This window comes from Nerophis ophidion, linkage group LG09, assembly GCF_033978795.1.
Source record: "Nerophis ophidion isolate RoL-2023_Sa linkage group LG09, RoL_Noph_v1.0, whole genome shotgun sequence".
Classification (NCBI taxonomy): Eukaryota; Metazoa; Chordata; class Actinopteri; order Syngnathiformes; family Syngnathidae; genus Nerophis; species Nerophis ophidion.
Genome location: NC_084619.1, coordinates 73659900 through 73674124, shown reverse-complemented (window position 1 = coordinate 73674124; position 14225 = coordinate 73659900). Strand labels below are relative to the sequence as shown.

The 14225-nt window shown below is 41.7% G+C and overlaps 1 protein-coding gene across 1 annotated transcript in view; it reads right to left on the bottom strand.

Annotated features, from left to right (window-relative positions):
* LOC133559722 (calcium-activated potassium channel subunit alpha-1a-like) overlaps positions 1-14225 on the bottom strand; it is a 572272-nt gene that overhangs the window by 37685 nt on the left and 520362 nt on the right. Inside the window, exon 30 of the mRNA XM_061911767.1 lies at positions 12439-12569. Coding sequence (XP_061767751.1) covers positions 12439-12569 — 131 coding nt within the window. The remainder of the gene's footprint in view (positions 1-12438; positions 12570-14225) is intronic.

Sequence of the window (14225 nt, the reverse complement as noted above, 5' to 3'; positions counted from 1 at the left end):
CTTCATCAGTTCATGGTCATAGACCACAGTTCTTAACCTTGGTTCAATCGAACCCGAGGGGTTCGGTGAGTCCGTCTTAAGGGTTCGGCGGAGGGCAAGACACACCTGACTCATCGTGTAAATAAAAACTTCTTCCTACCTGCGTATTATGGACATTTGAGTCCTAGGCATGACGTTAAAGTGCATCCGGCAGTGGAGGCTCCTCTATGTGGTCTTGGGGCACTAACTGTTACCCCAGGTGGCCCTTGGCAAAGGGCCTAGTACCTGACGGCCCCCTAGCCACTATAAACACATTGGCAGAACTTTGCGTTGACATTTTAACCTTGCAAAGCATACTTGTGATTTTCATAACCGAGACATTCCTCAAGGCACTTTTGGTCCTCTTCTTTTTGGCAGTTTTTGTCCTCTGAAGTGATATAAAGTGTTGTGTAGAAGCATGTCTATGAATGTTCTCGTTCATCCAGGTCATTGTATTCTCAGGGCATTCAATCGATCGCAACTGGACTGTTTGGTTGGTATTAGAAGACGTTTCACCTCTCATCTTAATAGGTTTCATCAGTTCATGGTCATAGACCAGTGGTTCTTAACCTTGGTTCAATCCAACCCGAAGGGTTAGGTGAGTCGGTCTCAAGGGTTCGGCAGAGCCTCCACCGCAGAGGGCAAGACACACCTAACTCATCGTGTAAATAAAAACTTTTTCCTACCTGCGTATTATGGACATTTGAGTCCTGGGCATCCGCAACTGGATCGCAACTGGACTGTTTGGTTGGTATTAGAAGACGTTTCACCTCTCATCCTAATAGGCTTCATCAGTTCATGGTCATAGACCACAGTTCTTAACCTTGGTTCAATCGAACCCAAGGGGTTCGGTGAGTCGGTCTCAAGGGTTCGGCGGAGGGCAAGACACACCTGACTCATCGTGTAAATAAAAACTTCTTCCTACCTGCGTATTATGGACATTTGAGTCCTGGGCATGACGTTAAAGTGCATTCGGCAGTGGAGGCTCCTCTATGGGGTCTTGGGGCACTATAAGGTTAACCCCTTCACTACTGTTACCCCAGGTAACCCTTGGCAAAGGCAAAGTACCTAACTGCCCCCTAGCCACTATAAACACATTGGCAGAACTTTGCATTGACATTTTAACCTTGCAAAGCAAACTTGTGATTTTCATAACCGAGACATTCCTCAAGGCACTTTTGGTCCTCTTCTTTTTGGCAGTTTTTTTTTTCCCGTAAAGTGATATAAAGTGTTGTGTAGGAGCATGTCTATGAATGTTCTCGTTCATCCAGGTCATTGTATTCTCAGGGCATTCAATCGATCGCAACTGGACTGTTTGGTTGGTATTAGAAGACGTTTCAACTCTCATCCTAATAGGTTTCATTAGTTCATGGTCATAGACCAGAGTTCTTAACCTTGGTTACCATGAATTGATTAACGTGGACCCCAACTTAAACAAGTTGAAAAACTTATTGGGGTGTTACCATTTAGTGGTCAATTGTACGGAATATGTACTGTACTGTGCAATCCACTAATAAAAGCATTAATCAATCAATCAATCAGGTTCAATCGAACCCTAGGGGTTCGGTGAGTCGGTCTCAGGGCTTCGGCGGAGCCTCCACCATGTCTATGAATGTTCTTGTTCATCCAGGTCATTGTATTCTCAGGGCATTCAATCGATCGCAACTGGACTGTTTGGTTGGTATTAGAAGACGTTTGAACTCTCATCCTAGTAGGCTTCATCACTTCTTGCTCATAGACCAGTGGTTCTTAACCTGGGTTCAATCGGACCCTGGGGATTCGGTGAGTCGGTCTCAGGGGTTCGGCGGAGGGCAAGACACACCTGACTCATCGTGTAAATAAAAACTTCTTCCTACCTGCGTATTACAGACATTTGAGTCCTGGGCATGACGTTAAAGTGCATCCGGCATTGGAGGCTCCTCTATGTGGTCTTGGGGCACTAGGAGGTTAACCCCTTCACTACTGTTACTCCAGGTGGCCCTTGGCAAAGGCCTAGTACCTGACTGCCCCCTAGCCACTGTAAACACATTGGCAGAACTTTGCATTGACATTTTAACCTTGCAAAGCAAACTTGTGATTTTCATAACCGAGACATTCCTCAAGGCACTTTTGGTCCTCTTCTTTTTGGCAGTTTTTTCCCCCGTAAAGTGATATAAAGTGTTGTGTAGAAGCATGTCTATGAATGTTCTCAGTCATCCAGGTCATTGTATTCTCAGGGCATTCAATCGATCGCAACTGGACTGTTTGGTTGGTATTAGAAGACGTTTCACCTCTCATCCTAGTAGGTTTCATCAGTTCTTGGTCATAGACCAGTGGTTCTTAACCTTGGTTCAATCCAACCCGAAGGGTTAGGTGAGTCGGTCTCAAGGGTTCGGCAGAGCCTCCACCGCAGAGGGCAAGACACACCTAACTCATCGTGTAAATAAAAACTTTTTCCTACCTGCGTATTATGGACATTTGAGTCCTGGGCATCCGCAACTGGACTGTTTGGTTGGTATTAGAAGACGTTTCACCTCTCATCCTAATAGGCTTCATCAGTTCATGGTCATAGACCAGAGTTCTTAACCTTGGTTCAATCGAACCCTAGGGGTTCGGTGAGTCGGTCTCAAGGGTTCGGCGGAGGGCAAGACACACCTGACTCATCGTGTAAATAAAAACTTCTTCCTACCTGCGTATTATGGACATTTGAGTCCTGGGCATGACATTAAAGTGCATCCGGCAGTGGAGGCTCCTCTATGTGGTCTTGGGGCACTAGGGGGTTAACCCCTTCACTACTGTTACCCCAGGTGGTCCTTGGCAAAGGCCTAGTACCTGACTGCCCCCTAGCCACTATAAACACATTGGCAGAACTTTGCATTGACATTTTAACCTTGCAAAGCAAACTTGTGATTTTCATAACCGAGACATTCCTTAAGGCACTTTTGGTCCTCTTCTTTTTGGCAGTTTTTTTCCCCCCGTAAAGTGATATAAAGTGTTGTGTAGGAGCATGTCTATGAATGTTCTCAGTCATCCAGGTCATTGTATTGTCAGGGCATTCAATCGATCGCAACTGGACTGTTTGGTTGGTATTAGAAGACGTTTCACCTCTCATCCTAATAGGCTTCATCAGTTCATGGTCATAGACCAGTGCTCTTAACCTTGGTTACCATGAATTGATTAACGTGGACCCCGACTTAAACAAGTTGAAAAACATCTTCGGGTGTTACCATTTAGTGGTCAATTGTACGGAATATGTACTGAACTGTGCAATCTACTAATAAAAGTATTAATCAATCAATCAATCAATCAGGTTCAATCGAACCCTATGGGTTCGGTGAGTCGGTCTCAGGGGTTCGGCGGAGCCTCCACCATGTCTATGAATGTTCTCGTTCATCCAGGTCATTGTATTCTCAGGGCATTCAATTGATCGCAACTGGACTGTTTGGTTGGTATTAGAAAACGTTTGAACTCTCATCCTAGTAGGCTTCATCACTTCTTGCTCATAGACCAGTGGTTCTTAACCTGGGTTCGGTGAGTCCGGTCTCAAGGGTTCGGCGGAGCCTCCACCGCAGAGGGCAAGACACACCTGACTCATCGTGTAAATAAAAACTTCTCCTTACCGGCGTTACAGTTTATGTGTGGTATCCAAGTTGTCTTAACCTTTTGAGTTGCTATAAATGCATCACTGGCTAATGACAAATGACAAAGTTTACTTCGGCCTGGTTTGTACGGCAGAAAATGACCAGTTTTGCTGGATAGAAGCTTGTTTTTACAAATGTTTGTGGTGAAATCACGGCCGACAAACAGTTTTGCTCAATAAATTGATCAATGGAACTTCTGTCCTCCTTTAAGCATCTTGACAGCTACTTACACTAATTTATCAGTGCTGACAAACACTGTTTCATCCGTTTACTGCACCTGTCACTCACAGTTCCATTGCACAATCATACAGAATAAATATTTATGTGTTTATTTCGTCCAGAGTTCAGATTGGATTTGATTGTGTGCGTGGCTTCAATTTGCTGCCGGCATAGGACACTGGAGTAGTGTGTAGTTGTGCAGGTGCGCACCTTAGAGGGACGGTTGGTCAGCAGTCATGTGTTCAACTTCTTTAGTTACAATATACTAGTGGCGTTCCTCAAGGTTCCATTTTAGGTCTTGTATTTTTCATCATTTGGGTATTTGGGCAACAGAACTACATTTTTTAAGTAGATTCTAAAAAACTAGACTCATGCTGTCATTGAGATGATTTGACTAGCTTTTTTTTGCAAAAGCAGTTAAATAGACAAGGTGTCCAAAATCCGGCCTGCGGGAAGTCCCAAGTAAAAAAAATAAAAAAAAGTACATTTTATTTATTTATTGTTATGGTATTGCTGTGTAGTGGTTTCTTGCATTGATAAAAAAATAATAATAATAATAAATAAATAAAAATAGATTTTTCTAAAATGTTAGTTACAATATACTAGTGGCGTTCCTCAAGGTTCCATTTTAGGTCTTGTATTTTTTCATCATTTGGGCAATTGGGCAACAGAACTACATTTTTTAAGTAGATTCTAAAAAAACTAGACTCATGCTGTCATTGAGATGATTTGACTAGCTTTTTTTTTTTTTTGCAGAAGGTCCTTTGAAAAGCAGTTAAATAGACAAGGGGTCCAAAATCCGGCCTGCGGGAAGTCCCAAGTAAAAAAAACAAACAAAAAAATAAGTACATTTTATTTATTTATTGTTATGTTATTGCTGTGTAGTGGTTTCCTACATTGATAAAAAAAATAATAATAATAAATAAATAAATATAGATTTTTCTACAATGTTAGTTACAATATACTAGTGGCGTTCCTCAAGGTTCCATTTTAGGTCTTGTATTTTTTCATCATTTGGGCAATTGGGCAACAGAACTACATTTTTTAAGTAGATTCTAAAAAACTAGACTCATGCTGTCATTGAGATGATTTGACTAGCTTTTTTTTTATTGCAAAATGTCCTTAAAAAAGGCAGTTAAATAGACAAGGGGTCCAAAATCCGGCCTGCGGGAAGTCCCAAGTAAAAATTTTTTTTTAAAAAAAGTACATTTTATTTATTTATTGTTATGTTATTGCTGTGTAGTGGTTTCCTACATTGATAAAAAAAATTATGATAATAAATAAATAAATATAGATTTTTCTAAAATGTTAGTTACAATATACTAGTGGCGTTCCTCAAGGTTCCATTTTAGGTCTTGTATTTTTTCATCATTTGGGCAATTGGGCAACAGAACTACATTTTTTAAGTAGATTCTAAAAAACTAGACTCATGCTGTCATTGAGATGATTTGACTAGCTTTTTTTTTTTTTTTTTTTGCAAAAGGTCCTTAAAAAAGCAGTTAAATAGACAAGGGGTCCAAAATCCGGCCTGCGGGAAGTCCCAAGTAAAAATAAAAATAAAAAAAATAAGTACATTGTATTTATTTATTGTTATGGTATTGCTGTGTAGTGGTTTCTTGCATTGATAAAAAAATAATAATAATAAATAAATAAAAATAGATTTTTCTTAAATGTTAGTTACAATATACTAGTGGCGTTCCTCAAGGTTCCATTTTAGGTCTTGTATTTTTTCATCATTTGGGCAATTGGGCAACAGAACTACATTTTTTAAGTAGATTCTAAAAAAACTAGACTCATGCTGTCATTGAGATGATTTGACTAGCTTTTTTTTTTATTGCAAAATGTCCTTAAAAAAGGCAGTTAAATAGACAAGGGGTCCAAAATCCGGCCTGCGGGAAGTCCCAAGTAAAATAAAATAAAAAAAAATAAGTACATTGTATTTATTTATTGTTATGGTATTGCTGTGTAGTGGTTTCCTACATTGATAAAAAAAATAATAATAATAAATAAATAAATATAGATTTTTCTCAAATGTTAGTTACAATATACTAGTGGTGTTCCTCAAGGTTCCATTTTAGGTCTTGTTTTTTTTTTCATCATTTGGGCAATTGGGCAACAGAACTACATTTTTTAAGTAGATTCTAAAAAACTAGACTCATGCTGTCATTGAGATGATTTGACTAGCTTTTTTTTTTTGCAAAGGGTCCTTAAAAAGGCAGTTAAATAGACAAGGGGTCCAAAATCCGGCCTGCGGGAAGTCCCAAGTAAAAAAAAAAAGTACATTTTGTTATGGTATTGCTGTGTAGTGGTTTCTTGCATTGATAAAAAATAAAAAAATAATAAAAAACGATTTTTTAAAAATGAGAATTGATTGGCAACACTAAACGGTCCCTAGTGTGTGAATGTGAGTGTGAATGTTGTCTGTCTATCTGTGTTGGCCCTGCGATGAGGTGGCGACTTGTCCAGGGTGTACCCTGCCTTCCGCCCGATTGTAGCTGAGACAGGCGCCAGCACCCCCTGCGAGAAAATGGATGGATGGATGGAGAATCGATTCTGAGTCCACAACAAATTCGATTTGAGTACATTTTCCCCCACACCCCTAATATAAATATATATATACGACTCCATCCATCCATTTTCTACCGCTTATTCCCTTTCGGGGTCGCGGGGGGCGCTGGCGCCAATCTCAGACTCCTTCAAACAAATTCCGTTACTCTCTGCAGTTGAGTAGCTTAAAAACATCCCAATCAAATGGGGCGGCATAGCTCTGTTGGTAGAGTGGCCGTGCCAGCAACTTGAGGGTTGCAGGTTCGATCCCCGCTTCCCCCATCCTAGTCACTGCCGGTGTGTCCTTGGGCAAGACACTTTACCCACCTGCTCCCAGTGCCACCCACACTGGTTTAAATGGAACTTAGATATTGGGTTTCACTATGTAAAGCGCTTTGGGTCACTAGAGAAAAAGCGCTATATAAATATAATTCACTTCACTTCAATCAAATCAAGTTTAACGTCATTGCCAGCGTGTTGTCCGCTGAAGGATTCCGCTTCGGTCCAACAGAAACGAGCACTCGCCCGCTCTCTGCGGGGCGTCGGCGTCTCCTGTCCTTCAAGCCGCCACACGACCTGCTCTCCGCGGCGTGCAAAGACAGTCGGCGGCCTGTCCGAGAGTGGCAGCCCGTCTCGGCGGGGCCGCCCCCCCCCCCCTGTCTGACAGGCCTGCAGAGCCCTCATGATGGATGAGCACTGTCCATTAGCCGGCGTCACCTCTGACCGGCGCCGAGCTACAGCTGATGCCCACACGCCACCCCCTCGCCTCGCCTCCGCACAGCATCTCCAACCTCCAACCTCCCCCCCGCCCCCATTGGCTGCTGGGATGAAGCCATCACGACACCAAGCGGATAAATACACTTGGCCAGGGGTGCCCACACTTTTTCTGCAGGCGAGCTACTTTTCAATTGACCAACTCGAGGGGATCTACCTCATTTATATATATCATTTATATTTATTTATTTATGAAAGAGACATTTTTGTAAACAAGTTAAATGTGTTTAATGATAATACAAGCATATGTAACACATATAGATGTCTTTCTTTCACAAAGACAAGAATATAAGTTGGTGTATTACCTGATTCTGATGACTTGCATTGATTGGAATCAGACAGTAATGATGATAACGCCCACATTTTCAAATGGAGGAGAAAAAAAGTTGTCCTTTCTGTACAATACCACATGAAAGTGGTTGGTTTTTGGCATCTAATTCATCCAGCTTCCATACACTTTACAAGAAAAACATTGGCGGCAAATTCCGTAGCTTGCTTGATTGACATTCACGGCACCCGAGGGTCTTGTGAGATGACGCTGGCTGCTGCCAGTTCATTATTATGAAAAAATGACAGAGAGGAAGGCGAGAAACACTTTTTATTTCAACAGACTTTCGCGCCGTCCCTTCCGTCAAAACTCTAAAGGCCGACTGCACATTTCCTATCTTCACAATAAAAGCCCTGCTTCATGCTGCCTGCGCTAACAAAATAAGAGTCTCGGAAAGCTGGCGTGCACAAGTGATGTGCACGCCAGCTTTCTGAGGGATCGCTTGTGCACGCCAGCTTTCCGAGACTCTGTATTTAGTTAGCGCAGGCAGCATGAAGCAGGGCTTTTATTGTGAAGATAGGAAATGTGCAGTCGGCCTTTAGAGTTTTGACGGAAGGTACGGCGCGAGAGTCTGTTGAAATAAAAAGTGTTTCTGGCCTTCCTCTCGGTCATATTTTCATAATAATGATCTTGCAGCAGCCAGCGTCATCTCACAAGACCCTCCGGTACCGTGAATGTCATCTAAGTGACGTCTTGGTGAAGATTGATGATCACTCATTTTTAGGTTTATTTTTTTTAAAAGCCTGGCTGGAGATGGACTGACACACCCCCCGCGGTCGACTGGTAGCTCGCGATCGACGTAATGGGCACCCCTGCTCTAAAGCAAGGGTGTCAAACGTCAACAGTTTTATCCGGCCCGTGGGATGAGTACAACAATTGGTCGACATTTTTTAATGAAAGAAACTGCTGTTCTAAATGTGTCCACTGGATGTCGCAATAGCAATTTTTTTGTATCTTTGCAGATCATGGGTGTCAAACTCTGGCCCGCCGTTTAATTTGATTTGGCCTTTGAGGCAATATCAAATTAACATTAGAGCTGGCCCGCCGCTAACACCACATTCACCACTAATACTCATACTTGCCAACCCTCCCGATTTTCCAGAGAGACTCCTGAAGTTTAGTGCCCTTCCCGAAAATCTCCCCTGGGCAACCATTCTCCTGATTTCCACCCGGACAACAATATTGGAAGCGTGCCTTAAAGGCACGGTCGTCTACAACATGTCGTCACGTCCTCTTTTCCTCCATATAAACAGCATGCTGGCCAAGTCACATAATATATGCGGCTTTCACACACACATACTTGGTCAACAGCCATACAGGTCACACTGAGGGTGGCCGTATAAACAACTTTAACATTGTTACAAATATGCGGCACGCTGTGAACCCACACCAAACAAGAATGACAAAACACATTTCGGGAGAACACCCGCACCGTAACACAAAATAAACACAACAGAACAAATACCCAGAATCCTTTGCAGCACTAACTCTTCCGGAACGCTACAATATACACCAAATCCCGCCCACCTCATTTTTATTTTATTTTAGAATTTATTAGCCTGTGGAAAAAGTTAATGTTGATATTTACCTCAGAAGGCTGCAAATAGAAAAGAGGCATTTATTTTTTTTAATAACATTTTATTTAATATACCACTGATGTTTTTTCGTTTGTTTTTTTAAATTGTTTTTGCACTACTACGTTATATAAGCTCTGCCTGTTCCATGGGAGGAAGCCGGAGAACCCGGAGGGAACCCACGCAGTCACGGGGAGAACATGCAAACTCCACACAGAAAGATCCCGAGCCCGGGATTGAGCCAGGATTACTCAGGACCTTCGTATTGTGAGGCAGATGCACTAAACCCTGTTCCGCCGTGCTGCCCCTATTTAAGCCTTACTTGTTCAATATTCATTGCAAGACTTGTTTGGGTCCCTTTTAAAAGGTTAATTTGAGGTGTTGAAGGTTATATTTCCCCTCCCTCTCTATCCGCCGTCATTGCTGCTTATTTATGTGATCTTTGACGCGGCGGCGGCGGCGGCATTGTCGAGAGATGAAAGGACGTGTCTCCGGCCCGTTTAAAAGTGGAGCTGGTGTCACCGCCATTATCGCTAACGTTCGATACTTACTTCGTTAAAGGAATCTTAAGTCGAACGCCGCCGACTTCAAATGAGACGAGACGCCAAGCAGCCGGCTTTGATGTCGGTGAAGCCGGCGGGGGAAGTGGGATCAATGTACGCCATCGCTTCGTTTTAGACGCCACTGCTCCGCAGGAAAAATGCTGCATCCGCTGAAAATAAACATTGCTCGCGTCTCCAAACAGAGATGAGACTCCTTTTTGGAATTTCCCTCTCTTAAAAGCCAAACTACGGCAAAATAATGTATTTAATTCAATCGATCAATCAATGTTTACTTATATAGACCTAAATCAAGGGTGTCTCAAAGGGCTGCACAAACCACAATGACATCCTGGGATCAGATCCCCACATCGGAGCAAGGAAAAACTCAACCCAATGGGATGACAATGAGAAACCGTGGAGTGGACCGCAGATGTGGAGACCACCCACACCCCTGGGCGACTGGTGCAGTGGATCTGGCTTAATATTGTGAGAGTCCAGTCCATAGTGGATCTAACATTATACTGAGGGCCCAGTCCATGGTGGATCTAACATAATAGTGTGAGAGTCCAGTCTATAGTGGATCTAACATAATTATGTAATAGTCCAGTCCATAGTGGATCCAGCAAAATATTGTGAGTCTAGTCCATCGTGGATCTAACATAATAGTGAAAGTCGAGTCCATAGTGGATCTAACATAATAGTGAGAGTCCAGTCCATAGTGGATCCTACACAATAGTGTGAGAGTCCAGTCCATAGTGGATCCAGCACAATATTGTGATAGTCCAGTTTACAGTGGATCTAGCATAATGTTGTGAGAGTCCAGTCCACAGTGGATCCTCTATAATAGTGTGAGAGTTGAGTCCATAGTGGATCTAACATAATACTGAGGGCCCAATCCATGGTAGATCTAACAAAATATTGTGAGAGTCCAGTCCATAGTGGATCTAAAATAATAGTGAGAGTCCAGTCCATAGTGGATCTAGCATAATAATAAGAGTTCAGTCCATAGTAGATCTAGCACAATATTGTGATAGTCCAGTCTATTGCGGATCCAACATAATGTTATGAGAGTCCAGTCCATAGTGGATCTAACATAATAGTAAGAGTCCAGTCCATAGTGGATCTAACATAATAGTGTGAGAGTCCAGTCCACAGTGGATCTAACATAATAGTGTGAGAGTCCAGTCCAGAGTGAATCTAACACAATAGTGAGAGTCCAGTCCATAGTGGAGCTAACATACTAGTGAGAGTCCAGTCCATAGTGGATCTAACATAATAGTGTGAGAGTCCAGTCCATAGTGGATCTAACATAATAGTGAGAGTCCAGTCCATAGTGGATCTAACATAATAGTGAGAGTCCAGTCCATAGTGGATCTAACATAATAGTGAGAGTCCAGTCCATAGTGGATCTAACATAATAATGAGAGTCCAGTCCATAGTGGATCTAACATAATAGTGAGAGTCCAGTCCATAGTGGATCTAACATAATAGTGTGAGAGTCCAGTCCATAGTGGATCTAACATAATAGTGTGAGAGTCCAGTCCATAGCGGATCTAACATAATAGTGAGAGTCCAGTCCATAGTGGATCTAACATAATAGTGAGAGTCCAGTCCATAGTGGATCTAACATAATAATGAGAGTCCAGTCCATAGTGAATCTAACATAATATTGTGAGAGTCCAGTCCATAGTGGATTTTGCATAATAGTGTGAGAGTCCAGTCCATAGTGGATCTAACATAATAGTGAGAGTCCAGTCCATAGTGGATCTAACATAATAGTAAGAGTCCAGTCCATAGTGGATCTGACATAATACTGAGAGTCCAGCCCATACTGGATCTAACATAATAGTAAGAGTCCAATCCATAGTGGATCCAACATAATAGTGTGAGAGTCCAGTCCATAGTGGATCTGACATAATACTGAGAGTCCAGTCCATAGTGGATCTAACATAATAGTGTGAGTCCAGTCCATAGTGGATCTAACATAATAGTAAGAGTCCAGTCCATAGTGGATCTAACATAATAGTGTGAGAGTCCAGTCCATAGTGGATCTAACATAATAGTGTGAGAGTCCAGTCCATAGTGGATCTAATATAATAGTGTGAGAGTCCAGTCCATAGTGGATCTAATATAATAGTGTGAGAGTCCAGTCCATAGTGGATCTAACATAACAGTGTGAGAGTCCAGTCCATAGTGGATCTAATATAATAGTGTGAGAGTCCAGTCCATAGTGGATCTAACATAATAGTGTGAGAGTCCAGTCCATAGTGGATCTAACATAACAGTGTGAGAGTCCAGTCCATAGTGGATCTAATATAATAGTGTGGGAGTCCAGTCCATAGTGGATCTAACATAATAGTGAGAGTCCAGTCCATAGTGGATCTAACATAATAGTGAGAGTCCAGTCCATAGTGGATCTAACATAATAGTGAGAGTCCAGTCCATAGTGGATCTAACATAATAGTGAGTGTCTAGTCCATAGCACCGTTGCTGCTCACAGCTCCCCTCACCTCCTAATGTGTGTGTGTGACAATCATTGGTACTTTAACTTTTATTTCCTAAGACAATAGTAACTTGGATGCACTTTAAAGTAGTCAGAGTGCAGCTTTCTCCACAGTAAGATCTTCTAATAACTTAAAAACGACTCCACACATTTCATCGTCCAAGCAGCCCCCGTCCCGAGCTGCAGGGCGAGATTAAGAAGCGTGACCCCCGCCCTTATGAACAACAACATATTTGCTGACACGTTGTTTTTGTCAGGCCTCGACCATGCAGAGCTGCTGAGAGCGTGTGTGGCCTGCTGAGTGCGGACTTACGGCGCTCATCAGAGAGTCCAGGACGCTGACGGCGAAGGCGGTGCCACAGGCGAAGGGCTGCGTGAGGTACAGCTCCGTGTCGGGGTCGTCGTCATCGTCTTGGTCCAGGAATTGAACGTTGGAGTCGTTCACTGGAGACGGGCGGGAAAACGCAAGCAGGAGTTAGCGGGAGGATGCAGTGGCGAGATGTCGACTTTTGATGTGGCGCCCATGAAGGTAGAAGGCAGTAAATATGACTTCATACAAGGAAGTGGAGGCTTCTCACAGCCAATAGACAATTATCATTATAATAATAATTATACACTTACATATGTATCTTTATAAATTGTTAGAAATAGGTAAAATATATATTTTATTGTAATTGCCAAAATACATATTTTTTTTTTATACAAATAAAATAAAATAAAAAATAAAAAAAATATTTCCATTAATTCCATTTTAGTTTTAAATGATGCAGGTTGTAAAAATGGATTAACTCGCTTGATTATAAAGATAATAAAACATACATCCATAAACATATGCAAAAGTGCAATATATTTATCCGTACAGTAATCTATTTATTTTCTATCTGCACCTTATTGATGTTTTTATCCTACACTACAATAAGCTAATGCAACAAAATTCCGTTCTTATCTGTACTGTAAAGTTCAAATTTGAATAACAATTAAAAAGGAAAGCTAAGGTCTAAATTTAAGTCTGATATATTACATTAGATCTGTGCGGTAATAATAATAATAATATATATATATATATATATATATATATATATATATACAAACCCCGTTTCCATATGAGTTGGGAAATTGTGTTAGATGTAAATATAAACAGAATACAAAGATTTGCAAATCCTTTCCAACCCATATTCAGTTGAATATGCTACAAAGACAACATATTTCATGTTCAAACTCATAAACATGTATTTTTTTGCAAATAATTATTAACTTTCGAATTTGATGCCAGCAACATGTGACAAAGAAGTTGGGAAAGGTGGCAATAAATACTGAAAAAGTTGAGGACTGCTCATCAAACACTTATATGGAACATCCCACAGGTGTGCAGGCTAATTGGGAACAGGTGGGTGCCATGATTGGCTATAAAAACAGCTTTCCCAAAAAATGCTCAGTCTTTCACAAGAAAGGATGGGGCGAGGTACACCCCTTTGTCAACAACTGCGTGAGCAAATAGTCAAACAGTTTAAGAACAACCTTTCTCAAAGTGCAATTGCAAGAAATTTAGGGATTTCAACATCTACGCTCCATAATATCATCAAAAGGTTCAGAGAATCTGGAGAAATCACTCCAAGTAAGCGGCATGGCCGGAAACCAACATTAAATGACCGTGACCTTCGATATCTCAGACGGCACTGTATCAAAAACAGACATCTCTAAAGGATATCACCACATGGGCTCAGGAACACTTCAGAAAACCACTGTCACTAAATACAGTTGGTCGCTACATCTGTAAGTGCAAGTTAAAGCTCTACTATGCAAAGCAAAAGCCATTTATCAACAACATCCAGAAACGCCGCCGGCTTCTCTGGGCCCGAAATCATCTAAGATGGACTGATGCAAAGTGGAAAAGTGTTCTGTGGTCTGACGAGTCCACATTTCAAATTGTTTTTGGAAATATTTGACATTGCGTCATTCGGACCAAAGGGGAAGTGAACCATCCAGACTGTTATCGACGCAAAGTTGAAAAGCCAGAATCTGTGATGGTATGGGGGTGCATTAGTGCCCAAGGCATGGGTAACTTACACATCTGTGAAGGCACCATTAATGCTGAAAGGT